At 49.5% G+C, this 27,970-nt stretch overlaps 1 protein-coding gene across 1 annotated transcript; it reads left to right on the top strand.

Annotated features, from left to right (window-relative positions):
* Positions 1–17,140: 17,140 nt before the first annotated feature.
* Positions 17,141–27,240, top strand: LOC128418192 (mRNA decay activator protein ZFP36-like). The gene is made up of 2 exons (XM_053397636.1): positions 17,141–17,315; positions 24,092–27,240. Exons 1-2 carry the CDS (start codon positions 17,280–17,282, stop codon positions 25,136–25,138), a joined length of 1,083 nt encoding a protein of 360 aa, XP_053253611.1. The 5' UTR covers positions 17,141–17,279; the 3' UTR covers positions 25,139–27,240.
* Positions 27,241–27,970: the final 730 nt, after the last annotated feature.

Below are 27,970 nucleotides of genomic sequence, written 5' to 3'. Positions count from 1 at the left end.
ATTTAAATGCAGAGCCTTCTATTTGCAGAGCGGAGACCTCTTGGAGGGGAACAGCGAGGTCCCCTTTGTCGTCATGGGACCTTTGAGTTCTGGGCCAAGGGACCCTTTCAAGTGGGGAGGAAGTCGAGGGCGCCAGGTGGAGAGGCTGGGCACCGCAAAAGGCCCAGCCTGGCGTTCCCAGGGGCCCTGAGACACCCGCGGTCTGCAACTTTTTGCTGGCAGCCTGATGACAGGGCGTCAGGTGACTCTCCCCCAGGCAGCTGGGCCCGAGGAAGGTGCAGAGTCCGCAGGGGGGAGGCAGGGGAGCTAAGTTTAGCGCATCCGGTCTGGCGAGCGGAATGAGGGGGCGACGGCGAGAGGCAGCTAATTATAGCTTCCTTCGCTTCTGCCACAGGGTGCAAAGTTGACTCGCATGTGCAGAAAGAAAGGTTCGCGGGGTGGTGGTGGAGAGGTCATGTTCGTGCAAGAGAACGTGGGCTGCCGGCGCATGAGTGCACATGGGAGCGCCGCATCCCAGCACCCGTACAACCACGCCGTTGCCGGGTTGGAAGGGGACCCCAAAGGTCATCCAGCTCAACCCGCTGCGATGCAGGAATCTCGGTGAAAAGATCACAGATAGATGCGCTCCCCTCCCCGCAAAAAAGCTCTGTTGAAAAACCCCACAAAGTTGGTTAAATTGTTTTATGTCTCCCAGAACCCTGTATGTGCAGAAATGGAAAGAAGAAGTCGTTCATGTGAAACGGGAGCACGATTTCTGTTCTCATCCTGAAGCAAAGTTCTTAACCTGAAGCACTCTTTCTGGGTTAGCGGAGTCTGTAACCTGAAGCGTATGTAACCTGAAGCGTATGTAACCCAAGGTACCACTGTATGTGTTTTAGATAAATATTACAGTCATACCTTGGGTTACAGAAGCTTCAGGTTGCGCGTTTTCGGGTTACGGATGCGCCAAAACCCAGAAGTACCTGAACGGGTTACTTTCCGGTTTCGGCACTCGCGCATGCGCAGAAGCACTAAATCATGCTTTGCGCATGTGCAGAAGCTCCAAATCGCAACCCGCGCGTGCACAGACGTGGCACTGGGGGTTGCGAACGTGCCTCCCGCACGGATCACGTTCACAACCCGAGCGTCCCCTGTACATTTATGGCAGCTGGTGAGTGATTTTAATAGAAACATCATGGAATTTAAGGATGGGAAGTCATCAAAATCTTAAGGGAAGATGGTATGGAAATTGAATTGAACTTGTTAAATTGTTTGAAAACTAATAAAAATATATATGGTTTTTTTAAAAAAGGAAGAGGAAGGAGAGCCCAGCAGCAGTAGCAGGCTTTGGGCTTTAAACTTTCAATGCCTAAATTCAGCTGATCCCCAACTCTTGCCTTCCATTGTTCGCCATTGTTGCAGCATCCCCGGCGGCTGCACCCGCTCAGTTCGGTGCCCAGTGTGGGAGAACCACTTGCGCTCCCCTAAACCTGCCTCTGCCATCGGGTGAATGGCATGGGACTCGCAGATGTCCATGGAGGCACAGGTTAACTCTGTGTCCAGGTCAGCTGTCTCCCAGCTCCGCCTGGTACGCAGGCTGAGACCCTCCCTGCCACGGACTGTCTCGCCAGAGTGGTGCATGCTCTGGTTATCTCCCGCTTGGACTACTGCAATGCGCTCTACGTGGGGCTACCTTTGAAGGTGACCCAGAAACTGCAATTAATCCAGAATGCGGCAGCTAGACTGGTGACTGGGAGCGGCTGCCAAGACCATATAACACTGGTCTTGAAAGACCTACATTGGCTCCCAGTACGTTTACGAGCACGATTCAAAGTGTTGGTGCTGACCTTTAAATCCCTAAACGGCCTCGGTTCAGTATACCTGAAGGAGCGTCTCCTCCCCCATCGTTCTGCCCGGACACTGAGGTCCAGCGCCGAGGGCCTTCTGGCGATTCCCTCATTGCAAGAATTGAGGCTACAGGGAACCAGACAGAGGGGCTTCTTGGTGGTGGCGCCCGCCCTGTGGAACGCCCTCCCATCAGATGTCAAAGAGATAAACAACTACCTGACATTCAGAAGACATCTGAAGACAGCCCGGTTCAGGGAAGTTTTTAATATTTAATGCTGTACTGTTTTTAACACTTGATTGGGAGCTGCCCAGAGTAGCTGGGGAAACTCAGCCAGATGGGCGGGGTATAAATAATATATTATTATTATTATTATTATTATTATTATTATTATTATTATTATTATTATGGGGCCTGGCGCCGACCCAGGCCATTGGTTCATCCAGCTCTGTGCTGGACTGCACTGCCTGGCAGCAACCGGTCTCTGCGATTTTTGACAGGGAGTCCCTCTCCCTGCCCAGCTTGCGAGTGGCTGCCCAGGATGCAGCCAAGGGCCTTCTAGATGCAAAGCAGCTGTTCTGCCACAGAGCTGGTCCACCCAGCTATGCAATCCCATGAGCCTCTTTGAGCTTGTTCTAAGAATTCGAAGGTCCTAAGTATAAAATAAACGTCCGAGGCAAACACATGCATGAGTATATAAACCACGTGTCTGAAACAGTACAGGAGAGCAATACTAAAGTCATTTTGACTCTCAAATTGACCTCAATATATTTCTCTGCAAGGAGGAAGGAAATGGGAAAGTCTTCCCCTTGACTTTTTGCTTACAAATCCTGCCTTAAGGGCACATTTGTGTATGAATAAGGTGAGCCTGTGACCTGGATTCAGGAACTAAAAGTATTTACCATCACAAAGGAATGGCCAGGCTGCCCAGATAATGCAATCAGTGACCATTGTCAGTATCCTGGCAGACAGGATTTCTGCTGTAGACCGCCTCCTTCTGTGATGTATGTATGATGTTTTGGGGGGTGGTCTTGGGCTACAGGGTGGGCAATTTCAAAAATCTATATAAGGGCTTGCACACCATTGTTCTGGGTTCCTCCTGCCTCCTGCGTGTGGGGAGTGGGGACCTTGTTGCAACAGTTTAATAAATATCAGGCTTACTCAGCCCAGTAGACCTGAAGGAGCATCTCCACCCCCATCGTTCTGCCCGGACACTGAGGTCCAGCTCCGAGGGCCTTCTGGCGGTTCCCTCAGTGCGAGAAGCAAAGCTACAGGGAACCAGGCAGAGGGCCTTCTCTGTGGTGGCACCTGCCCTGTGGAACACCCTCCCACCAGATGTCAAAGAGAACAACAACTACCTGACATCTGAAGGCAGCCCTGTTCAGGGAAGCTTTTAATGTGTGACATTTTAATGTATTCTTAATCTTTGTTGGAAGCCGCCCAGAGTGGCTTGGGAAACCCAGCCAGATGGGCGGGGTACAAATATAAGTTGTTATTATTATTATTATTATTATTATTATTATTATTATTATTATTATTATTAACTTTGCTTCTCAATGTTCTCTGGCTGGCCTCTGTCATTTTCTCCTACCGATAGGGAACCCACTTAAGGACTCTATATGGGCTCTTGGGTACCCCATAAGGGAAAAGGAGCATTTTCCCCCTTATAATAAGCTGAACAAGAGACCCCTCCCTGGCACGACTCTGGCTTCCAGCCAGGGGCCTGAAATGAGCCATACAGTTCTGGCCACACATGACCTCCTACACGTTCCTGTTTCCCCCCCAGTCCAGTGTTATTTCACTGGCCAGTGTGGTGTAGTAGATCAGAGCGGTTAGATCCCTGCACCACAGGGGGTTGGACTAGATGACCTTTGGGGGTCCCGTCCAACCCTACAATTCTACAATTCTATGTCAGGCAAGGGTTCAAGTCTCCACTTGGTCAGGGAGCTTGCTGGATGACCTTGAGCCAATCCCCACTGCTCAGCCTCTCACAGGGGCGTTGTGGGGATTAGATGAGTGCTAGCACATGGGGGAGACCAGAGTTCGAATCCCCCACCCAGCTTGCTGGGTGACCTGGAATACATCCTTCTGGCCATCCCAAGGAGCCAAGCCTCAAATCCTCTCTGGCGATGTTATTCCTCGTTTGTTTACAACCCCAGAGGACAAAAGCCTTCTTGGGTGTGAGTTTGCTGCCGGCCTGTTTGCTGAATGGGCGCCTGCGGTCTTTGGCGTGGGTGGCAAGGAGGAAGGCAGCTCTTATGACCATTGAAGGAGACGTGCGGCTGCTCAAGGAGCTGGCCGGGAACTCAAGCCCTCTTCCCTGAAAACCCACTTCTCCGTGGGCGCTCAGAAGTGTCGCCGGCAATTATTTGCTTCACATTAAACAGACGCCGGGCGGCCATCTGTCCTGGACGCTTCCGTCGAGATTCCTGCGTTGCAGGGAGCTGAACTAAGTGGCCCTTGACAGTCCCAACTCTGCAACTGGAGGTTTTTAAACAGAAGCCGGAGGGTCACCTGAAGTAGAATCACAGAATTGTCCAGTTGGAAAGGACCGCAAGGATCATTCAGTCCAACCCCTTGCAATGCAGGAATCTCAGCTAAAGATTCCCTGGCCATCCAATCTCTGCTTAAAAACCTCCAGAAAAGGAGAGTGCGCCACTTTCTAAGGGAGTCCGTTCATCAGAAAGTTCTTCCTGGGGTGGCGCCGCGGTCTAAACCACTGAGCCTCTTGGGCTTGCTGATCGGAAGGTCGGCAGTTCGAATCCCGCGACGGAGGGATTGTTGCAACAGTTTAATAAAGATCAGGCGTACTCAGCCCAGTAGACCTGAAGGAGCGTCTCCACCCCCATCTTTCACCCCGGACACTGAGGTCCAGCTCCGAGGGCCTTCTGGCGGTTCCCTCATTGCGAGAAGCAAAGCTACAGGGAACCAGGCAGAGGGCCTTTTTGGTAGTGGCGCCCGCCCTGTGGAACGCCCTCCCATCAGATGTCAAAGAGAAAAACAACTACCTGACATTTAGAAGACATCTTAAGGCAGCTCTGTTCAGGGATGTTTTTAATGTGTGACATCTTAGTGTATTTTTGGTTTTTGTCGGAAGCCGCCCAGAGTGGCTGGGGAAACCCAGCCAGATGGGCGGGGTACAAATAATAAATTATTATTATCTGGGTGGCCACAGCGAGAACAGGAGGCTGGATTAGTTGGGCCCTTGGCCTGATCCAGCAGGCTCCTTTTAGGGAAACCGGAGATTTTCTGCCTCCGAGCTTGCGAAACTTTTGTTGTTGTTGAGGCCTGGCATTGAAAAGCCTTGTTGAGGCAGGCTTCAGTCTCATTTCAATTAATATTTAGCATGGATATCTATATATATTTACATGTATGATTTCGCAGTGCCGACTTCAACGCGCTGACTTTTCAAGATTCGTCTTGCTTGTCGCAACAAGTTTCAGGGATGCGCTAGGTCGGAGGTTGCGATGAATAAACAAGTCCCCTTTGTGCCGTCATGAGGCTTAAGCTATGTGCCAAGCCCCTGCGGGTCTCCAGGGGCGAAGAAGACAGCTTTTGTTTTCCCAGCTCGGGTTTAATAACATCTAAGCTGCCGTGATTCAGAAGGGATTTTTTCCAGGCTAGAGAGAAGATCAATTCCATAGGGCTGCCCCCAGTGACTCACCCTAGGAGCCCAAGGCCCTGACTCAGAGGGGACGGATCCTGCTCAGATAGGAAGAGATGCGACTGCTGCCCGGCAACACATCTGGAGCAGGGGAAATGCCACCACGCCTGTTTAAATCCCCTGCAACGCTTCTCCGTCCATTCTCACCAGGGGGAACGTCAGAAATTAGAAGGCTACAAAATTTTGCACAGCGCAAATTTAGTGGAAAGAGAAAAGCTTTCTCTCTCTCTCTCTCTCTCTCTCTCTCTCTCTCTCTCTCTCATGACACTGGAATTTGTGGACCAAGCTGTATGTTGGAGGATTCGGGACAGAGAAAAGACAGTCCTCCTTCACATAGCACGGAGTTAGACTATGGAACTCACTGCCACAAGAGGCATGGGTAGCAACCAACTTAGATGGCTTTGAAAGCCAAATTCATGGAGGAGAGGGTTATTGATGGCTACTAGCCATGATGACTATCAGACCCTCTAAGTGACCCTACATTTGAGGGACAGTCCCAGATTGACAGAAGCCATTCTGGTTTCTGATTTGATCCCGGAATTCCCCACTTTCCCTTAGGGCGACCCTGTTTTCATTTGTGAAAACCCTATGCCCTGCTTCCACAGATAAAGGCAGCATGATCCACGCGACGGTCACCTCCTGGCTTGATTATTGTAACTCGCTCTACGTGGGGCTGCCCTTGAAGCTGAACCAGAAACTCCAGCGGGTGCAGAATGCTGTGGGATCACGTTCACCCAGTGCTTTACCAGCTGCACTGGCTCCCGGTGGAGTACAGGATCAGGTTTAAGGTGCTGGTTTTAACCTTTAAAGCCCTTCACGGCCTAGGACCCTCGTACCTACGGGACCGCCTCTCCTGGTATGCCCCACGGAGGACCTTATGGTCCACAAATGACAACATTTTGGAGGTCGCAAGGTGGTTAGACTGGTTTCAACTAGGGCCAGGGCCTTTTCAGCACTGGCCCCAACTTGGTGGAACGCTCTGTCCCAAGAGACCAGGGCCCTGCGGGACTTGACATCTTTCCACAGGGCCTGCAAGACAGAGCTGTTCCGCCTGGCCTTTGATTTGGACTCAGTCTGACCCTTATGTTTCCCTCCCCTTATGGTCTACTTTTAAAATGAGGCTGCATTTTAAATTGCGTTTTAACCTGTATTTTAAATCCCCCCCCCCCGCATTATGTTTTTACTGTGATTTTATTGGTGTTAGCCACAATGAGCCTGGCTCTTGCCGGGGAGGGTGGGGTATAAATAACATTTATTATTATTATTATAAACACTTCTGAACCCAAGTTGCTGGAAACAGCAGGAAGGGAGAGGGCTCTTGTGGTCGAATCCTGCCACAGGCAAATGCTTGGTCCCTGTGAGAAGAGGATTGTGGACTAAATGGGCCGCAGGCATGATCCAGCCGCCAGGCTGTTCTTGTTCCCCTTTGAGAATGGCAGTAAATGTGTTCCAGTGTCAGGGTTTGCCCCTCTGCAACCTTTCTTCCCCCCTGGCCTATATTTTTTTGGCTTATCCTTCGAGGATCTCGCCTGCCGCATCCTGTCCAGATGTGCTGAGGTCCCCGGGGCTTGTGAGGTTCTTGGAATTCCTTTCCTCCAGGGAAATATTACACAAACCCATTTATGGCTGCTCTGGGTCAGGAATTCAGATGATGCAAGAAGAGGCAAAGGAATCGCTTCCAGAGGACCAGGCAGCATTCCAAGCGCTTCAGGAAGAAAAGGGCACAAGGGGGGCGGGTTCAGCACAACACACACACACACACACACACACACACACACACACACTTTCTCTGCTCTTTGAAAAAGCTCTTTTGCCTGCCAAGGCTTCAGCCGCCATTTAGAAAGCGGTGGAGACAAACCAGAGAAGAGCCTTGAATCAGGTCCATTTATTTCCCCTTCTCCCACAGCCATCCCTGTCCTAAACCAGGGCCGCTCCAGGCTGGCATGTTTGGGGTCTGTATCCTGCAACATAGGATTGACACAATAACAGGGCACTACTGGTGGATTTTGCCGACAAAGGTCCGTATAGTTCAAGCTCTGGTTTTCCCAGTAGTGATGTATGGAAGTGAGAGCTGGACCACAAAGAAGGCTGATCGCTGAAGAATGGATGCTTTTGAATTCTGGTGCTGGAGGAGACTCTGGAGAGTCCCATGGACTGCAAGAAGATCAAACCTCTCCATTCTGAAGGAAATCAGCCCTGAGTGCTCACTGGAAGGACAGATCCTGAAGCTGAGGCTCCAATACTTTGGCCACCCCAGGAGAAGAGAAGACTCCCTGGAAAAGACCCTGATGTTGGGAAAGATGGAGGGCCCAAGGAGAAGGGGATGACAGAGGACGAGATGGTGGGACAGTGTTTTCGAAGCTGCCAGCATGAGTTTGACCCAACTGCGGGAGGCAGTGGAAGACAGGAGGGCCTGGCGTGCTCTGGTCCAGGGGGTCACAAAGAGGTGGACACCACTAAACGACTAAACAACAGCAAATCCTGCAACATATGATTGACACAATAACTGGTCAATTTGCTGGTCAATTTGCACCGGACGGTCCGCACGTCATTCTGCCATTATTATGATTATGACCCGGGATTTGAGAAGAGGGAAATGGCGGCTGCCCATCACAGTAACCTAAAAAGCACAAACTGATCACACTCGCCTCTCTCTTCTCCGTCTGTTCTGGGGAGAAACAAACCCCAGTCCCTGGCTTAGCATTATGTCCGAAACCAGCAACATTTGTCGTTTATCTAAACAAAAGCACGGTGATAAGTCAGGGTTTGAGTTTGTCTTCCGATTGACAGGTAGATTGCAGACCTGCCAAGTGTCCTGGTTTCTGATCTGATTCTGGAATGTCCTGCTTTTCCTTAGGACATCCCTATTTTCATCGGAGAAACATTGGAGGGTATGGAATAGGACATGGGTAGGCAGGCGCCGGATCCGGCCCAATTGCCTTCTAAATCTTTTTATACGAGAATAATATGTGCTTTTATTTAAAATGCATCTCTGGGCTATTTGTGGGGGGAAAGGAATTTGTTTACCCCCCCTCAAAAAAAAATATAATCCGGCCCCCCACAAGGTCTGAAGGACAGTGGACTGACCCCTTGCTGAAAAAGTTTGCTGACCCCTGGAATAGGATGTCCCTATTTTCATCTGAGAAATGTTGAGAGGGGATGTCTGTATTTTCATCGGAGGAATGTTGGAGGACATGAGATTGGCACCCGCCAATCAGAAGACAGGGGTTGTGGTTTGATTCTCCCCTGCGCAAAGTGGGCCCGATTCACTCGCCCGTGATAGCCCTCGGTTTACAGTTAATGGCGACGTGAAAAAAATCATGTCATATTTTCTGTTTTCTCAACCTCCGCAGACTTTCGCATGTGACAAAACAAAACAGCGGAGACTGTAGGATTTCTGCAGTCATCAGTTCCATAGAAAGCAATGAGTAAACAGAGACTGATATTTTAATATCCAGGAAATGTATACATAAACAACCCTTTTCTTACAGGAACCCCTTTTGGTTCCACTCCGTGTTTACAGTTAAGACGTTATGCAAACGTGAGAGGGGGAAAGGTACAAGAAGCGGGTTCTGTTTTGCCATCGCAGGCCTTACAGGAACATCTCTGGAGCGGTGAGTCACGGCACACGAGTCACCTGAGAAAAAGAAATCAAAACAAGAGAGCGCAAGCAATTTCAAAACCGAAAGTCCTCCCCACGCCTTTGCCAGGGAGGCTCAAGGGAGAAGAAGAAGCCTTCAAGGTGCTCCCTGTTTGATCGCTGTGACCCGGGACCTTCATTTTGCAAAAGGGCATCGCAGTCTTCCCTGCACCTCGGACTGTACAACCAAGAAAATGAGGCTTATTGGCTGTTAGGCCAGGAGGCTGTCCTTTGGCCTCGGTGACTTCTTGGTTGCAGACTCCAAAACAGCTTTGCTCAGCTTTTTCCGCCTCCTCCTTCCCGCTAGGCCTCCTCTCGTGATTGGGAAACGAAGGCAGCGGTAAAACCACCACCAGCGACAGAAACCCTGTCACTTGATCCTCTGTGATGTGGCAGCAGTTCAGCCAATTGGGACCCTTCTGTGTGTTGCAGCGCAGGTTAAACACACAGAGAGACACACTGCTTCCTTTTGTACCCCTTTAAGCGCTTTTCCAGGGACGCGCTGTGGTCTAAGCCACAGAGCCTAGGACTTGCCGATCAGAAGGTCGGTGGTTCGAATCCCCGCGACGGGGTGAGCTCCCGTTGCTTGTTCCCAGCTCCTGCCAACCTAGCAGTTCGAAAGCACGTCAAAGTGCAAGTAGATAAATAGGTACCGCTCTGGCGGGAAGGTAAACGGCGTTTCTGTGCGCTGCTCTGGTTCGCCAGAAGTGGCTTAGTCATGCTGGCCACATGACCCGGAAGCTTCCTCGGCCAGTAAAGCGAGATGAGCACCGCAACCCCAGAGTCGTCCGCGACTGGACCTAATGGTCAGCTGTACCTTTACCTTTAAGCGCTTTTCCAGACACTTTGGGTGCTTCCGGGAAGGCATGGATTATGGCCTGGGTGCTCCCCATGCAAGAAAACGTTTCACAGATTTATCCTTTCTGGGGGAAATCCAATACTGTGTGCCCATTTCACAGAAATGTGCAGCTACCAGCTTGCCCCTCTCGGGGGGAACCCAGGGAGGGCTCAGAGCAGCTGGCCTTGGCTTAGACGTCACCAGATTGCGCAGCTCAAAACAATTAGCCCACGGGGGGGACAGGTCGGCCGGCAAATTGCTTCCTCCTCGGTGTCACTTGGCCCGAGAGAGCAGCCCTGGTCCCTGGAGGTCAAGCGTTGAAAATGGGAGAACTCTTTGCCTGCAGAGAAGTGTGGAAGTCATAGTTGTGTTGGGGACTTACAAGGAATTATAGAATCGTAAAAATGTGGGGTCGGAAGGGACCCCGAGGGACATCTAGTCCAACCCGCTGCAATGCAGGAATCTCAGCTAAAGCATCCATGACAGATGGCCGTCCATCCTCTGCTTAGAAACCTCCATGAGAGGAGAGGCTGTTGTACTGCCAAACTGCTCTTACTGCCAGAAAAAGGTAAAGGGGGTGTTGCTGTGGTCTAAACCACTGAGCCGCTTGGCTTGCCGATCGAAAGGTTGGCGGTTCGAATCCCCACGACGGGGTGAGCTCCCATTGTTCTGCCCCAGCTCCTGCCAACCTAGCAGTTCGAAAGCACGTCAAAGTGCAAGTAGATTAATAGGTACCACTGTGGCGGGAAGGTAAATGGCGTTTCCGTGCATTCTGGTTTCCATCGTGGTGTCCTGTTGCGCCAGAAGCGGTTGAGTCCTGCTGGCCACATGACCTGGAAAACTGTCTGTGGAGAAACACCGGCTCCCTCGGCCTGAAAGCGAGATGAGCGCCACACCCCACAGTCACCTTTGACTGGACTTAACTGTTCAGGGGTCCTTTACCTTTACCTGTACTGTCAGAAAGTACAAAAAATTAATAATAATAACTATTCCCCCCTCCCAACAAACTCCCCTAAACAATAGGTCTGCCCAAGAGTTGTTGCATTAGGACAGTGGTTCTCAAAAGTTGTGGTGTAATAATAATAATAATAATAATAATAATAATAATAATAATTTTTATTTATATCCCGCCCTCCCCAGACGAAGCCGGGCTCAGGGCGGCTAACAACAATAAAACAATACAAAAGTACAACACAAACAGCACTCTAAAATCATTCATTATAAAATTAATTAAATTCAAGCCACTGGCCACCATTGGGCCAGAGCTCCGCGAAGATTGCCGAGGGAGGGAGTCAGGCTGTGCCCTGGCCAAAGGCCTGGCGGAACAGCTCTGTCTTGCAGGCCCTGCGGAAAGATGTCAAGTCCCACAGGGCCCTAGTCTCTTGTGACAGAGTGTTCCACCAGGTCGGAGCCACAGCCAAAAAAGCCCTGGCTCTGATTGAGGCCAGCCTAACTTCCCTGTGGCCTGGGACCTCCAAGATGTTTTTGTTTGAAGACCATAAGGTCCTCCGTGGGACATACCAGGAGAGGCGGTCCCGTAGGTACGAGGGTCCTAGGCCGTATAGGGCTTTGAAGGTTAAAACCAGCACCTTAAACCTGATCCTGTACTCCACCGGGAGCCAGTGCAGTTGATATAGCACCGGATGAATGTGATCTCGCAGCGAAGACCCCGTAAGGAGTCTCGCTGCAGCATTCTGCACCCGCTGGAGTTTCTGGGTCAGTCTTAAGGGCAGCCCCACGTAGAGCGAGTTACAATAATCAAGCCTGGAGGTGACCGTCGCGTGGATCACAGTGGCTAGGTCAGGGCGAGAGAGGTGTGCCCATTTGATATGGCAGGAAAGCATGTCAGGAAGATCCGAGGACAAACAATATTATATTTTGGGTGTGATTCCTGTTCTTATGCAGCTGCATTGTTTGATTATACTTTCTGGACGTCCTGTGATAATGTTGGAAAGCAGTTATGTTTTATGTTATAAATCAAGCACTGCTGGGAGTTGTTAGCTAAAAAGTGGAAAACTCAAGAATTACCAACAGTAGAAGAATGGCAGATGAAGATGATGGACTGTATGGAGCTAGCCGATCTAACCGGAAGAGTCCGCGACCAGAAGGAAGAGGAACATCACGAAGAATGGAAGAAATTGAATGATTATTTAGTTAAATTTGTGAAGCTAAAATAACTGGAAATAGCGCCCAGATACTTAAAGGGCTTAGGATTGTATTTATGTTAACTGATAAAATAATATGTTTAATACAAGAAGGAGAAGATTTAAAGATGTTAATGTTTAATTTAAAGGGTATTAAAATTGGGATTTGGAAAACCGTTATAAGGACATGCAATGAAATTCAACTAAGGGGAAACTAAGGGGAGGAAGTCGTTATACAAAGTAAATAACTGTTATTTTCAATAAGGTTATGATTTATGTTTGTTATGTTTTGTTTGTTTTATGTTTTTGTTTGTCATTGATATTGTAAAAACTAATAAAATTTTTGCAAAAAAACAAAAGCACTGCTGGGAGTTGCGTCTTTTTGTTTTCCAGTGCATTTATCAATACAAAGAATTCAGTGTGATGTGAACAATTGTTCATTCCGAATATGTGGCCCGGAGAAAACCCCCCGAGAACCATTGCATTTGGGCGACAGAGCCCTCTCATCCATGTCAGTTGTGCAAACCTAAAGTTTTGGGATGTACTTGGATCTATCCCACAAAATACCCGTCGGTCTGGAGGCACCCGGGGACGCTGAACCAGGGGAGAATTCCTTCTGGGATGTCTGCACAGGCCAGGAAGAAGTTGCTCCCTCTGTAGGAAGGAACTGGGATTTGCCCAGACAAGAATGACTGATGTCATCACGAAATAAAACTCCCTCTTCTGTGTGAGGTGGGGGACACAGCTCAGTCGGCACCATAACTGGAGGAGGGGTCAGCGCCAATATTCGTAGTGCAGCCGCCCCCCTCTGTCCTTTGCTATTTAGGGTGGCGCTGTGGGTTAAACCACAGAGCCTAGGACTTGCCGACCAGAAGGTCGGCGGTTCGAATCCCCGCGACAGGGTGAGCTCCCGTTCCTCGGTCCCTGCTCCTGCCAGTTTGAAAGCACAAAGTGCAAGTAGATAAATAGGTACTGCTCCGGCGGGAAGGTAGATGGCGTTTCCGTGCGCTGCTCTGGTTCGCCAGAAGCGGCTTAGTCATGCTAGCCACATGACCCGGACGCTGTTCGCCGGCTCCCTTGGCCAATGTAGTGGTTAAGAGCGATGGACTCGTAATCTGGGGAACCGGGTTCGCGTCTCCGCTCCTCCACATGCAGCTGCTGGGTGACCTTGGGCCAGTCACACTTCTCTGAAGTCTCTCAGCCCCACCCACCCCAGAGAGTGTTTGTTGTGGGGGAAGAAGGGAAAGGAGAATGTTAGCCGCTTTGAGACTCCTTAAAGGGAGTGAAAGGCGGGATATCAAATCCAAACTCTTCTTCTACTCTTCTTCAATAAAGCGAGATGAGCGCCGCAACCCCAGACTTGGCCAAGACTGGACCTGATGCCATTTCCACACCCGAAAACCAGGACATGTCAGAATTTTCCTGACGAATGGCAAGCCTAGATATGTAGAACGTTAGTTTGTGCCTTAAGCTGCCTTTTAAGTTTGTTGCTGACTTTAAATTGGGGAAAACATTTTAAAGGGTTGCTTTTAATTGTTTTGGAAACTATTTTCCTTGCTTCGTTCTCAATGCAAACCACCTGGAGGTTTTTCACAATCAGACTTAAGCCACAGGTAAGAGAGGGGGGGCGGCTCCCAGACAGCCACTGTTTTTTTTGTGGGATTCAGTTGCCCTCCAGAAAAGTCAGGCTGCACAGTCAAAGCGGATCTGGACCTCTTGCGCAACGAACCTGCTTCTCCCACAAAACTGGACTGTTTGCAGTAAGGAAAGTGATGGGGAAATCCGCCGGGGAGTGTAGGGTGATAAATGCTGAACAAACAGGTTGTCCGGAGGTGACCGTGAAGCTCACTGGGTGCCCTTGAGCCAAGTCAATGTTTCTCTGCCTAGCCTACCCAACAGGGCTGTTGTGAGGCTAAAATGTGGGGGGTCACATCTGCCACACTGCACACCTACAAAAGGTGATCCAGGCTCTTCTTACACCTTGATGGAACCTGCTGGTTCGGAGCAGTCTATCTTGATTCCTACGTTTACAGGAATAGAACGCTGGCCCAAATGGACCCCCCTTTCATCTGATCAAACAGCCTCTTCTTACCTCTCTCTGGAGCACACACACCCCTCACCCAAACCCCTGCCCAGCTGCTGCCAGCCAGTGCTAGCAAAAAAACGAGATGGCCCAGCACTGCCACGACTCAGGCTGAACTTTCCCAAGACAAGAGGGGGAGATGCAGTGGGGGGAGCCAGGCAAAAACACCCCTCTTGGACCAGGCCTTTTGGCTTTTAACCACCTGTGGCCTTGGGGGTGATGATTCTAATGCAGGAATCGGCAAAAATTTTTAGCCGCGGGCTGGTCCACTGACCCTCAGAGCTTGTGGCGGGCTACAGAAGCGGCACCGAGCTGGAAGAAGCGACAAGGGGGGCAAGTAGTCCTCCTCAACACCCCCCCAGCCCCAGCTGCTGCGATTACCTTACCAGGGGCTGCTGCCGCCGCCGCCGCCGCTGCTTCTCGTGGGTAGGCAGAGTGAGTTCGTCCACTCCACTCTCTGGCCAAAGGAGCACCAGGGCGGTGGCGGGAAGATGAGCAGCGCGAAAGGGCTGGCTCTGGAGAGGGGCTGCTTAAAATGGGGCTCAGCCAGCTTAGCCCAGCCCCCTTCCTCCTCTAGGCAAGGCGGGGAGAAGCCAGGAGGAGGGAGGGAGGAGGTGCCGCCGCGGTGTGTGAGAGGAAGGGGTGGGAATGGAATGGCGCAGGGGAAAAAGTGGCGCAGCCCGAATGAACAGAATCCCCACGCCGATCCACAGACAGTCCATTGGGCCTGATTCAGCCCGTGGGCCTTAGTTTGCCAACCCCTGTTTCTAATGCATTGTTTCTCCTCACTTTTAATGTAGACATGTGGGATTAATGTATTAATTTTTTTATTATTATCATTATCGTTAGCCTTTGGCTAATTAATAATAATAATAATAATAATAATAATAATAATAATATTATTATTTATACCCCGCCCACTTGGCTGGGCTTCCCCAGCCACTCTGGGCGGCTTCCAACAAAGTATTAAAACACAGTGGTCTGTTAAACATTAAAAGCTTCCCTAAACAGGGCTGCCTTCAGATGTCTTCTAAAAGTCTGGTAGTTGTTCTTCTCTTTGACATCTGGTGGGAGGGTGTTCCACAGGGCGGGTGCCACCACTGAGAAGGCCCTCTGCCTGGTTCCCTGTAACTTGGCTTCTCTCAGTGAGGGAACCGCCAGAAGGCCCTCGGAGCTGGGCCTCAGTGTCCAGGCTGAAAGATGGGGGTGGAGACGTTCCTTCAGGTCTACTGGGCTGTTCAGGGCTTGAAAGGTCAGCACCAACACTTTGAATTGTGCTCAGAAATGTACTGGGAGCCAATGTAGGTCTTTCAAGACCGGTGTTATGTGGTCTCGGCGGCCACACCCAGTCACCAGTTTAGCTGCTGCATTCTGGATTACTTGTAGTTTCCAGGTCACCTTCAAAGGGAGCCCCACATATGGCTTTTTAAGCTGTGTGTCTGTGTGTGTGTGTGTGTGTGTGTGTGGGGTGTTATTGTTTTCTTTGTTACTACGTGATGCATTTTTGTTTCTTTCTATTGCAAGCTGCCCTGTGACCCTCGGATAAAGGGCGCTAAAGAACGGCAATAGATAAGATAGATAAATAAATAAAATCTTGTTATCCCCCGACCTTCGCCCGAAGGCACCCAGGCCGGGTTACCACATTAAAAACAAGATTGGGAAACAATTTGAAAGCGGCCATATGTCAAAGAGGACGCTTTAGTGGCGATTCTCCATTGCAAGAGGGGGCTGGACTCAATGCCTTCCAACTGTAAACTTCTATGACGTAGAACAGTGTTTCCCAAATTTGCGTCCCCAGCTGTTGTTAGACTACAACTCCCACCATCCCTAGCTAGCAAGACCAGTGGTTAGGGCTGATGGTTAGCATTTGCTTTCCTTGAAGAATGGGAAAGGTTGTGGAATGAAAGGATAAAATTTACAGCCTGTAATGCTTTGAAAGAGAACATGATGAAAACGATGTATAGATGGTATATTACACCAGTGAAATTAGCTAAAATGTATAAGGCCAATAATAAATGTTGGAAATGTAAAGAAAAAGAAGGAACATTTTATCATATGTGGTGGGAATGTAAAAAAAGTAAAGAACTTCTGGGAAATGATATATAATGAGATGAAAAAGATGTTGAAATATACATTTTTTAAAAAACCAGAAGCATTTTTACTTGGTATTATAGGTCATTAATAGGCAAGATGTTAAATTGTTTTTATATGCAACAACTGCGGCAAGAGTATTGTTAGCCCAGAAATGGAAACAAGAAGAAATTCCGACGATAGAAGAATGGCAGACGAAATTAATGGACTATGCAGAATTGGAGAAAATGACAGGAAGGATTCGAAACCTGCGGGACCAGAGATTTACAGAAGACTGGAAGAAGTATATGAATTATTTGAAGAGCAACTGCAATCAACAAATTACGCTAGGAGGACTACAAGAAGTTTTGTAAGGAGAAATATACGAAGTGTTACCAAGTAGAAAAAGGTAGAGATATTGGTTATGAGTTTGAAATGTAATAGGGAAGATAAGAAATGCATACTGAGAGATTAGATTGGAAAATTTTCAGACAGGATTGATGGAAGTCAAAAATTTGAATAAGATGTAAACGTATGTTTAATTATTGTTGAGAATGATACGTTAAAAAAACTAATAAAAATTATATATAAAAAAGAAAGAAAGAAAGAAAGAAAGAAAGAAAGAAAGAAAGCACTGCTTTCCAAAAACAACTGGAGAGACCCAAGTTTGGTAACCATAAAAATGTGGCTTGGGTCCGTTTGTTTCTGTAGGTTGCCCTGGCAAGAACAAGCGGCGAATAAATGTCTTCTCCTTTTCCTGCGCGCTCCCCCTCGGTCCTCTTTCTCTTTCTTCCCTTCTCCCTCTCCCCCTTTCTGGGCACCCGCCTTCCCTGCAACCTCCAGCTCCGGCTGCCGCGTCTCCGCCCCATGAGCTCATCGCCAGCCCTTAATAAAAGGCGCAGCCCCGGCGCTGCGCTCTCAGCTTCCCCGCGTGAGACGCGACGCGCGCAGCCCAGCCAAGTAGCCTTACGCGGCGGCGCAGCCGGAGCCCCAGCCGAGAGCCCCACGTAGCGCGATGAGCTCCATCTTGGACGTCAACACCATCTTCCAGGTACGCGCAGCAGCGCGGAAAAACCGCGGAGGGGTTTGGGGACTGTCTCCCAGACGAAGGAAGGGGATGCGCTCCATGAAAGAGGAAAGCTTTCAGCGCGCGGTTTGCATTGCGTTTTTGGTTCCGGGCTTTTTACGCAGCTTCTGGCAACTACTTTTCGTCCTCTTTCCTTCCCAGCCGAGGTCGAAAAAGAAGGTCGGATGTTCCCCCGCTGCCACCCCTTCCCTTTCCCCCCTTCTTTCCGTCCTGTTCCTCCGATACCGAGTCGCCAAATCGGTTTTGGACTTTCCAGAAAGACCCGAGATCCGGGAATGGTTACGGGAGACTGGAAAGAGTCCTGGATTTGGCTGGGATATTTTGGCTCCTAGGGACTGATTGTTGGAAGGGATTTTCCTGGCAGCTTTGTGGGCTGGTGTAACCTTGGAAGTTAGAAATATATTTGTGTGTGTGAGAGAGAGATCCCTGGATCAGACAGGAACCTTTCCCTCTTGAGATTTCTGGTCGCCGGATAGTAAAACTTAACGATCTCTTTCTTTACTGCTAGACCTAACTACATCCCGGGCTGGACCGGCCATTTTTCCTGCCTCCACCCACCGGGTGTCATTTTTATTTTTTAAAGTGGACGCCACTTCAGAGCTAGGAGGAAGGAGGGTGTCCTTTTTTTGACTTTTGGGTAGGAAAATTTCTTTGGGGCGCTGCGGTTTCTTGTTGACAGCACCCGCTGCCTGACCTCCTTCTGCCAAGACAGCCTGGGACACATTTTCCACACAATTGGTGGTGTGTTTATGTCAAAAAGGGAGATATTTTGTGTGTGTGTGTGTGTGTGTTTAAAGATGGTTCTTTTTGGGCGTCTAGATTTCCTTGTATGACAACGCAAGCTTTTGAGTGACACAGAGCTCTGTGTCACCTTTCAGGCAAAAGAGTTAAAACCCAGGCAAGTGTTGGGAATCCCGAGTTTTCTTCCCCCTGCTCTCTAATGTGGCTCTACTCTGCAAAGCATACCCATTTTGAACCCTGAATATCACCTCCCCAGCTCTCATCCTTACCTGGGAAATCTTGGCAAGGGGCTCCAGTTATTTTGCAGGATTCCCTTTCTGATTATCCTGCTTCTATTGAGGAAAAAAAAAACCAAATCTGAGAAATGTGGCTCAAGCCGACTTTTCTTTTGAGAAATGGAAGGAACTGTACAGAGGGAGAGTGTTGCCTGTTTGGCTACTTTGTTTTGCAGGGGAGTTTTTTGTGCCCCCCTTCCTAGATTCTGCCCCACCCGGCTCCCTCCAAATTGAATTGGGTGGCGGGTGGCTCAGAAGGAAATGGGAGGGGACAGGAACATATTTTTTTTGCTGGCTTACTTCCTGGAGTGTGGAACAGCACTTTTTTCTAGGTCAATAGTTCTGCTTCTTCTTCTTTTCTTTCTCCTTGGCTGGGGCTGTGAAATCAAGCAGGCTTTTGTGTGCGAATGCTATAAAGGACTCCGACTTCAGATTTCACAAGCCTTTTCCTTAAACTGCAGCAGTCCAGGATTGGTGCACGGGTTTCAGTCCCGCAAAAGACCCAGGAAATGAAATTCTGTCATTGCCCTGCACAGAATCGCTGCGGCAGTTTGAATTTTCTGTGCAGAATCTGTAAGAAGAGTTCTAAAAAATAATATTTGGTATATAATGAGCCAAAGCAGTGGTGCTAGATTAGGTCCCAACCTTTAGGATCTGGGGTTCAGATCCCCCGGGTGACTTCGGACCAATGACTTGCCCTACTTCACAGGGTTGTTGTGAGTATAAAATAGGAGTGGAGAAGGAACCTTGTTCACCACCTGATCTCAGGAGAGGGACAAGAAAAAACCACAATTGAATCAAGCAAAACATTTATCTTTGTTGAGAGGGTGTGACATAGTTTCCTCTATAGAAAAAAACTGAATGGGCCTGAATCATTTGTTTGTTGAATGTGTGTTTTGCTGTTGTAACATGTCCTTGGGACTTTACGGTGAGAGTTACATAGGAATTTTTAAAAACAAACATGCAAGCCTCTATACGTCTGGTTTTGTTTCCCAGTAGGCTGTGCAAATCGTAAATAAAGCAAGTTAGTTTACAACCAGCCGATAAAGGGTTCGTTCAGTTGGGAGCCCAAGAAGGCTTTGACTAGATTGAGAAATTGAGGAATTAAAGTTTTTGGGTTACGTGGAATACTTCGGGCAGACGTTGAGTGAAGGTAAATTTCTGCAATTAGTTGGAGGTGACGTGTTTTCAGCCCCATAGCAGAAAATGCGTTAAGCAACAGCCCACTCCTCTGAAGCAAGGCCCACATCAATGGGAGCAGCCTTGCGACCACGTCCACAAAACCTGACAGTCCTCATGCGAATGTCAGGCTCATCACATGTGCAAAAGGCTTCGCTTCCTCTGTGTGAGCAAGGAAATAGCTTGCATTTTCTTGAAGCCTTCTGCAAACCCTGCAAAACAGATATTTTCTTTAAAACAGGACCCCCAAATATTCCTACTTAAAATGTGCATGCCATGAGCTTTCTGGAGCAAGAGGGCTTATTACTGGCCTCTCTGGCCTAGAGAGTGTTTGCCAAGCTGGTGCCCTCCAGATTTCTTGGACTACAATTCCCATCAGCCCCAGACACCCCTGCTAAATTAAATAGAGCCCATCCTTCTTGACAGGCAGGAAGGAAATATGGAAGGTTTTCCCATCCTGGGATGAGCTGTCAAACTCAGAAGCTGTGTCGGCTGCTGGGCTACGTGGAGGACCGGTTTGCAGAATATCTCCAAATATCTCAAAATGAATTCGAGAGAATCTGCACAGGCAGCCATTATTGTTGCATGCCTCACCCGCAGTTCACTGAAAGGCACAGATCATGCCAGTGAAGATTGAGAAATAGGTGTTGACTCTTGCCACATCTTGATAAGGGGTCTTATGGCTTGGATGATTAAGGAGCGGATTTGTGAAGATTAACAGGCCAGGTGGCAAAAGAGGGGGAAGTTGTTTTTCAAAGTTTCTACCCCTCCAGATTGTAGATATAGGTGGAGTCTGGTTTATATTTGGTTGTGGAGTTCTGGGAAAAGAACACAGCACATGCTCTATCGTGCTCTCTTCCTTTGTGATCTCGCACAAGGGAATTTAGCACCCAGCATTTTAAAAGCGGGGTCTAGGCACGGTGTCCAGTTTTCCATATTACAGGTTTTGGACAATAGGGTGTAAAAAAAATTCTCATTTATCCAAAAAATGTTTTAAAGCAAAAGACCTTCCACCAGGGACACTGCTCTTGTTTTGATTGGTTTTAATAAATCTTGCAGCTTTGGAAAGTCTTGATAAAAAAACAAATAAATAGCGGTTAGCCTCCTGAAGAAGGTCCATTTTTATTTTTGACAGCACATGCAAGTTTAGTTTGACACCTGATTTCCGACGCAAATACATTTTCCGGCCTCTCGGTCACAGTTAAGTCTGGGGCAGCTTGGGTTTCTGTAAGCGCCACTCAGGTAGTGTGTGTTTGTTGGTGCAAGATGAGGAAGGGCCCCCTCTTTTTTACCTTATTTATTTATTGCAGTTATATACCCCACCTTTTCTTTCAAGGATCTCAAGGCGTCGTGTACATGGTTCTCTTCTTTTAAATCCCCACAACAGCCCTTTGAGGAAGGTTAGGCTGAGAAAGGCAGCAGCGAGCTTCATGCGGCTGATGGGGCATTTGAACCCAGCTCCAGATCCTAGATACTCTCACCATTGCACCGCACTATTCCTAATAACGCCCAATTTGCAACTCTGGATATTTGCCAAAAGTCGAAGGGGCCCTCGAGTGTAGGCGTGGGAAACAGTGAAATCATGTGGAAACGCAGAAGAAAAATTGAGTCTTCATCCTTTCTGTCGCTCGGCATTCGTTTCAAGTTTCTAGATCTCATGGTTCAACGAAGTCTGCTTCGTGGCTAGAGATCTTCCATTGACAACCTTCCTTCCCTTTGCACGTGTGTTTCCATTGCCATCTACCTGGCAATCTCTCCCCCACCTTAAAAAAAGATGCTTGCCACTTCCTGGGGGCAGGACTTCCTCTTCCTGTTTGTCAGGCTCCTGCCACTCATCTGCCGAGCAATTCCTGTTTAGCAAATCTTTTCTTCGCCTGCCTTACCTGGGCCGCACCTGCGCTGCCACCCGTCTCAGCTGTGCCCTGTCCAGCCTGTCTCCCTTGTCTCTCCTCATCCATCTAAGCTGAGATTGCACACTCTGTGGAACCCGGGTTCTTCACGCAGGGGGTTGGACTAGATGACCCTCAGAGGTCCCTTCCAACTCGACAACTTCATTTACAAGACCGGAGCTTTCCCTTGTTAGTCTTTTTATCAATGCTGTTCTGCAGCTTTTGACTTTGGGATGCCTTGAGGCGTGGCCCGCCTAAAGCCAAAGTCCACAGACCTGATTCAAACTTGTATTTTTTTACCCAGAGAGAGAGAGATATTTCCATTTAAAACGCAAGCCATCCGAATTGGAATGGCAGGTCCGAATCCAAACCGGTGGCTTCAAAATGCCAGTAAACTGAATCCGCAAATTGTTCCTCGACCTGCGAACTTGGTTGAGCTGGAAACAAATTGTTCCTGCGTTGCAGGGGGGTGGTCTAGATGACTTTGGGCGTCCCACCCAACCCTGTGATTCTGTGCTGCTATGAAATGAGGCAGCCCTTGTCTGCGCCCCCTCGGCTCAGGAGCTCACGGGGTTTCCCCATATTGGCATCTGGTACAAAAAACAGGATGTTGGACTATAGATGCGCAGGCTTGTGGAACCTCCAGCTCCAGTGGCAATCTACCCCGATTTCTAGGTTTGCTGGGGTATTGGGCCACGGCGAGAACAGGCTGCTGGACTCGGTGGGCCCCTTTGGGCCTCATCCAGCAGCCAGATGCTTCCCTGCCTCCTTAATTAGCCCAGAGATAGCAAAGTGATAATGTGCCTCTAGTAGGTGAAAGGCTTTCTGGGCTCCCACAACCCTCCCTTCCTCCCCTATCTTTCTGGCTCTCCGCAGTCAGAGGAGCAGCTGTTCCCCCTCCAGCTCTGGCGCAGGCCCAGCGTTAAAAATAGCTGCGACCCAGCCCACCGCGGCTATATGAAACTGCCTGACGTCACCTTTTCCTGCTCCGCAGCGAGGCCCGCTCTGCTCTCAGAAACCTGTTCGCCCTTCCTCAGCGCCTCCGCCTCCTTCTCCTTGTCGCGGCAGCCAGTGTGATGTAGAACTAGGGAGACCTGGGTTCGAATCCCTGCCCTTGGCCGTGAAGATTATGGGCCAGTCGGTCACTCTCCCTCCCAGCCTAACCTGCCACGCAAGGCTGTTGTGGGGATTAAACGAGAACCAGCTATGCCACCTAGAGCTCTCCTTTTTTGCAGGGGAGGGAAAAGGTGGGAAAGAAATGCAATTACTAGGATATAATTTTTGACGTTCTTGGAGAGAGGGGTGAAGGATTGAGCCTGAGCCTCCTTCGAAATCTTGATTGTATCGCATTTCTAGGGCAGGATCTCAGGGGGGACAATACTGGAGACAACGATCTCCCAGATTTTTGGTCTCCAACACACTTCCGGCATCTACCTGTGTTTGTAAACTTATTTATAGGCTGACTTTGGGGACAGAGCTTCTACAGAAGAAGCAGAGTGTTTGGAATTTGCCATCTCTACCATCTGGGAATCATTTGATCCAGACTGTTTTCACACACCCCATACCCCACCCTGCAGAATTAGTTATATTTTATCTGCACAATCAGAACGAATTACTGGCACCAAAATGCCTTTTCTGAGCAGGAGCAGTTGGCGTTAAGAAAAAGCAGTCAGAATAGCCCAGTATAATTGTGGGCTGTCCCTGGAGCCAAGTGACTTTCCTCCTTCGATTCCTCAAAGTTCTTAACTTAGCTCAAGGTTGTCATCTGAACTGATACACAATCAGAGTCGTTCCATCTGTTGAAAATTAAGACTTGCCCCAAAATGACAGCCAGGCATTCCTCAAACCCTTGGTTTGCACCGGACTTCCTTCCACCTCTTACTTGGGTCCGTAGAATTCTATACTATATGCCTTTCCAATTGTATCTAATATTCTATTTACCATCTTTTCCACTGTGTCTACTAGTTATCTTTACAAGAGTCATTCTAGCCCAGTCAAAAAAAGTTAAATCGCCGCGGTAATCTTCCAGATATTTTTAAAAATTTACTCCAATTGTTGTTGAATTTTGGGTACTCTTGGTCTCTTAACTGCCCGGTCAGCTTGCCCATCTCTGCGTATTCCGTCAACTTCACTTGCCAGTCCCTTTTCGTTGGAATTTGATCTTCTTCCCAGTTTTGTGCTAACAATACTCTCGCCATTGTGGTGGCGTTCATGTTCGTGTGGTCAGCTTTTTCGTAGGGGAACAGGAGACTACCACTCTCTTCGTCCCGCCCTCATGCGTCCCACTCTCCTGATGTTGGGGAGGACCCAATGTGGCCCCAAGTCAGATCTCGCTGTCCCAAAATATTGGGGGGACTGAAGCCCTGTTTGCCCGCTGGGGTGCAGGAAACAGCCACGAAAATCGTCCTGTTCGCCTGGTGGCGGGACAGATTGATGAAGCCTAGCAGAACACCTGCTCTAGGGGGACACTTAGGGGGCTAGCCTAGTTCCCGCTGGCCGCACGCCACTGCCCTCGGGGGTCATCCATTCCAACCCCCTGCAATGCAGGAATCTCGACCGAGTCCTCCATGACAGAGGGCCGTCCATTCTCTGCTTAAAAATAAATCACAAGGCAGCAGCACCGAAAGCTCACGTCTCTCTCTTTCTCTGCCCGCAGAACCTGCGTAACCTGTCTCTGAGCGAGGACCAGGACATGCCCTCCTCGCGCCGCGACTCCGCCTGTTCCCTGGACACGCCCTACAGCAGCGGGGACTCCTCCCAGCTGTGGCCACTTCGCAGCCACTGGAGCCCCGGCTCGGAGCAGCAGTTGCGTCCCCTTGGCGAGCCTTCCCGCCGCCCGCCTTTGCGGCCCGACCGCTCCATCAGCCTCATCGAGGGCAGCAAGGCGCTGCCTCCTCCTCCTCCGGGCTTCCCTCCTCTCAAGCTGCCCTCGCTGGCAGCGCCTCCGCTCTCTTCCCGCTACAAGACGGAGCTCTGCCGCACCTTCAGCGAGACCGGCAAGTGCAAGTACGGAGCCAAGTGCCAGTTTGCCCACGGCGCGGCCGAGCTGCGCACGGTCAGCCGTCACCCCAAGTACAAGACGGAGCTGTGCCACAAATTCTACATCCATGGCGAGTGCCCCTACGGCTCCCGCTGCCACTTCATCCACTCCATCGAGGAGGCCCAGGCCTGCTCGCCGTCCTCGTCGTCGCCACAGCTCCTGCGCCAGAGCGTCAGTTACTCCGGGGTGCCGGCCGGCCGACGCTCTTCCCCTCTGCACGGCGTCCCCGACCCGGCCTCCTTTGCCCGGGCGCCGTCCGTCTCGCCACCTCCGGCCCCAGCCGACCTCCTCTCCCCGACATTTGGGCACCTGAACTCGGATCCCATCTCTCGCTTCCACACGCTGGGGGAAGCCCTGGCCATCCCAGCCTCCGGGGGGTGCTGTTCGTGCCGCTGCGGCAAGTCAGCCAGCTTGTCCGGCCCTCTCCAGACCCACCACCGGGACCTCTTCTCCGCTGCTCCGGGGACGCCGACCTCTGCGGCCGCTTCCGCCAACCTGCCCCGGACGCCTTCCTCCAACTCCCTCTCCGACCCCGACTGCTACAGCAGCTCCAGCAGCCTGAGCGGTTCCGACTCGCCCGTCTTTGACTTCCACGCCCCCAGTGGGCCTGTGGGGAGCAGCAACCGGCTGCCCATCTTCAACCGAATCTCCGTCTCCGAGTGAGCCTCGCGGCACCTTCGCCGGTTTGCGGATTTATGTGGGGAGTGATTTGTCGCTGCGCAGGTGTTACGTATGACCTTCCCGGTTTGTGGGGCCTGTTCGAACCACCCTCTGGACTCGATCCCTCGGAGCTGTCGCTGCTCCGGGGTCCTCAAGCCGCACGCAGGACTTCCTGGTGTTTCACCGCGTCCTTTTCGCTGACGGAAGAGGGAGAGGAGAGCGAGGAAGAGGAGGCTGGAACCCTCCTTCCCGTCTCCCCTCCGTCCAAATGTGCCTGGAAAACACCTTTTAAAAGAGAGAGAAAAAACGAACAACAACCCAAATTGGTTCTGGCTTGTTGTGTTTACCCCACAAGTGCCTTGTGCCGGCTCGAAGGGGGCACAGCCCCCCAACCCAATACGTCAGGGGCCGAGAGTCTCGCTTGCGTCGAACAGCAGGTAGTTAGCGATGTCATTGGCAGGTGACCACAGTGAGTCTTTGACAGTGGGGCAGGGTCCCCCCCACCCTCTGCTTCCTCACCTGGGTTTTGCTCTTCCCCATCCTAGTGACCTCTGCCCCACAGCACACCCTTTTTAGCATGACAAACCCACCACCAGATCATTTGACCCACCACTGCAGTGGAAACCGCAAATCGGACGAAACAGGATGATTGGAGAGAGACTAAAGAGAGAGATTGGCGATGGCCGGGTTTGGCTCTCTGGCCGCCAGTTGCCGACCCCTTACAGAGCTCCGCCTCCACCTCTTAAAACTACGCAGAAAGAGGGAGAAACAGTGCCTTGCCTCTGAAAGTGCCATGTTGGTTGGGGCGGAGAAAAGCCGAAAGTGCGAGGCTTATTATCCCAACTGTCCACCTCTCTCGTGTCTCTTTTCCCCATCCTGTGAAATTTTGCTAATACGGGGTGGCAGCTAGGAGATCTCTTTCCCCCCCAAAAAATTCCTTCATCCCTCCCCAGTCTGCTAAACTCTTTGCTGTGGTTTGGAGGGAGATGGAGATCACAGACACATTGGAAGGGATTCCATGGATAATTTAGTCCCTGGCATTCCTCTTGCCCGTCAAGCATCGCTCCTCCAAACCCCAAGCTGCCCCACATATCTCCGCAGTGGGGAAATGGAGCAGTTCCGCCCTTCTTGTCGCCCCCGCCCCATTTTGTATGTAGCAGATTTACACTTCCTCTCTGGGAAGGGGGAACAGACGACACAGCGGTTGGAAATTGGGCAGAGGAGAAGTGCAATCATGACGATGCTTTCTCTGCCGGTTTCCTCGTTTATTTATTTTTTAAAATTAAAAATAGATATATATCTGTTTGCTTCTAACATACTGTGAATGCCTGGACCTCGCTGCCTTAATGGGCAACCCCCTTCCCCTCGCACACAAACGACAAGGGGCTGAGAGTTGGGTTTAAAATAAAATCAAAATAGCATTGGCCCCTAGAATGGAGCTTGGAGGAGCCTTGAATTTTTCTGAGATTGCAAAAGAAGAGACTCTGTGGTTTTCTGTCTTTTGGTGGAAGGGTGGAAAAAAGCCACCTAGGTGTGTCTTGTTATTTCACACATATTTACACTGATCACTAGGAGCATCAAAGGATGGAGATCAGATGCTAAACGGGGACTGAGCAGCCATGAGGGGGGTTAGGGTGGAATTCTTAATCTTTTATATATATAAAATGTTGATGCTAACTACCTGCGTCTAATTATTGTGGGGAACGTATGCGTCTGTGTGTATTTTTATTTCATTTAAAATGAGCCCTCAATGTTTACCTTGTAATACTGCGATAAGCGAAAAGAAACCAAAATGTAAACTATTTATAGACACTTTATTTATTCAAACAATTTTATATACTATTTATCTTTTTTTGTAATATTCCAAAATAATATATATATATATATATTTTCGTGTTTGAAATATGGGAAAAAAGAGAACATTGTGCTAAAATTTAAATTGTTTATGGAAAAAAAAATAAGTTTGCTACTTTCTTCGCTAGGGGAAAAAAAGTTTGCTATTTCTTTTCTCAATGTGAGAATTTCAGATAAAAAAAGCAACTAATAATGGTGCCGTTAATAATAATTATTATTATTGATAATAATAAATTCAAAGATCGAAAGGACCTGTGACGTTTGTGGCTATTTATTTGCAGTACAAACCCACACCCATGACATAGGTGATGAGTCGCCTTGAGGAAAAGATACATTTCTTATATTTCTGCAGCACATTCCAGTTTAAGGACAGCATTCATTTTTTGAAATCCTCAGAAACACCAAGGCAGTTTAGGCCTGATTAGGATTTTGAACCCAGAATATATAAGAAACTGGGGGGTGGGCACCTAGATTCTCTGGTTGGGAGGAGGGAAGAATTACGCAAATCAAGTACTTTGCATACATTAGCTTGATTGCATCATTTATTCTGCTGGTCCTGGGAAAGCCAGGATTTAACACAGGACCCCCAAAGCAAGCTCTGCCTCACAATCGCTGCGGTTCGTCTTGTTGCACATAAAACCCATGTTTGCGTCCATGAGGTCTGGAAACTTGAAAAACAAACAAATCACAGGATGCTGAAATTCTGTGCCCAGCGACAACACCACTCTGCTCTTGTGATACCCCACAGCTCTGGGATTGAGGCCCAAGCTAGCAACCGGCTTTCTGGAAAACCTAAAGGTGATAATTTGCTGAGCACAAAACATCTGCTATTGGAAACGGAACGTGCATTTAGATCTGGACAGGTTTGGTTTTTCCTTGTTGACAAAGAGTCAGGATGGGAGAGTCAAAATTCAAATTCCCCTTTCTCCCAAAAATCCATGGATGAATTCCAAAATCCACCAGTAACTCCTCAGTCTGGAG

The sequence above is a fragment of the Podarcis raffonei genome, chromosome 8 (assembly GCF_027172205.1).
Source record: "Podarcis raffonei isolate rPodRaf1 chromosome 8, rPodRaf1.pri, whole genome shotgun sequence".
NCBI lineage: Eukaryota > Metazoa > Chordata > Lepidosauria > Squamata > Lacertidae > Podarcis > Podarcis raffonei.
This window is presented reverse-complemented; position numbering and strand designations above follow the sequence as displayed.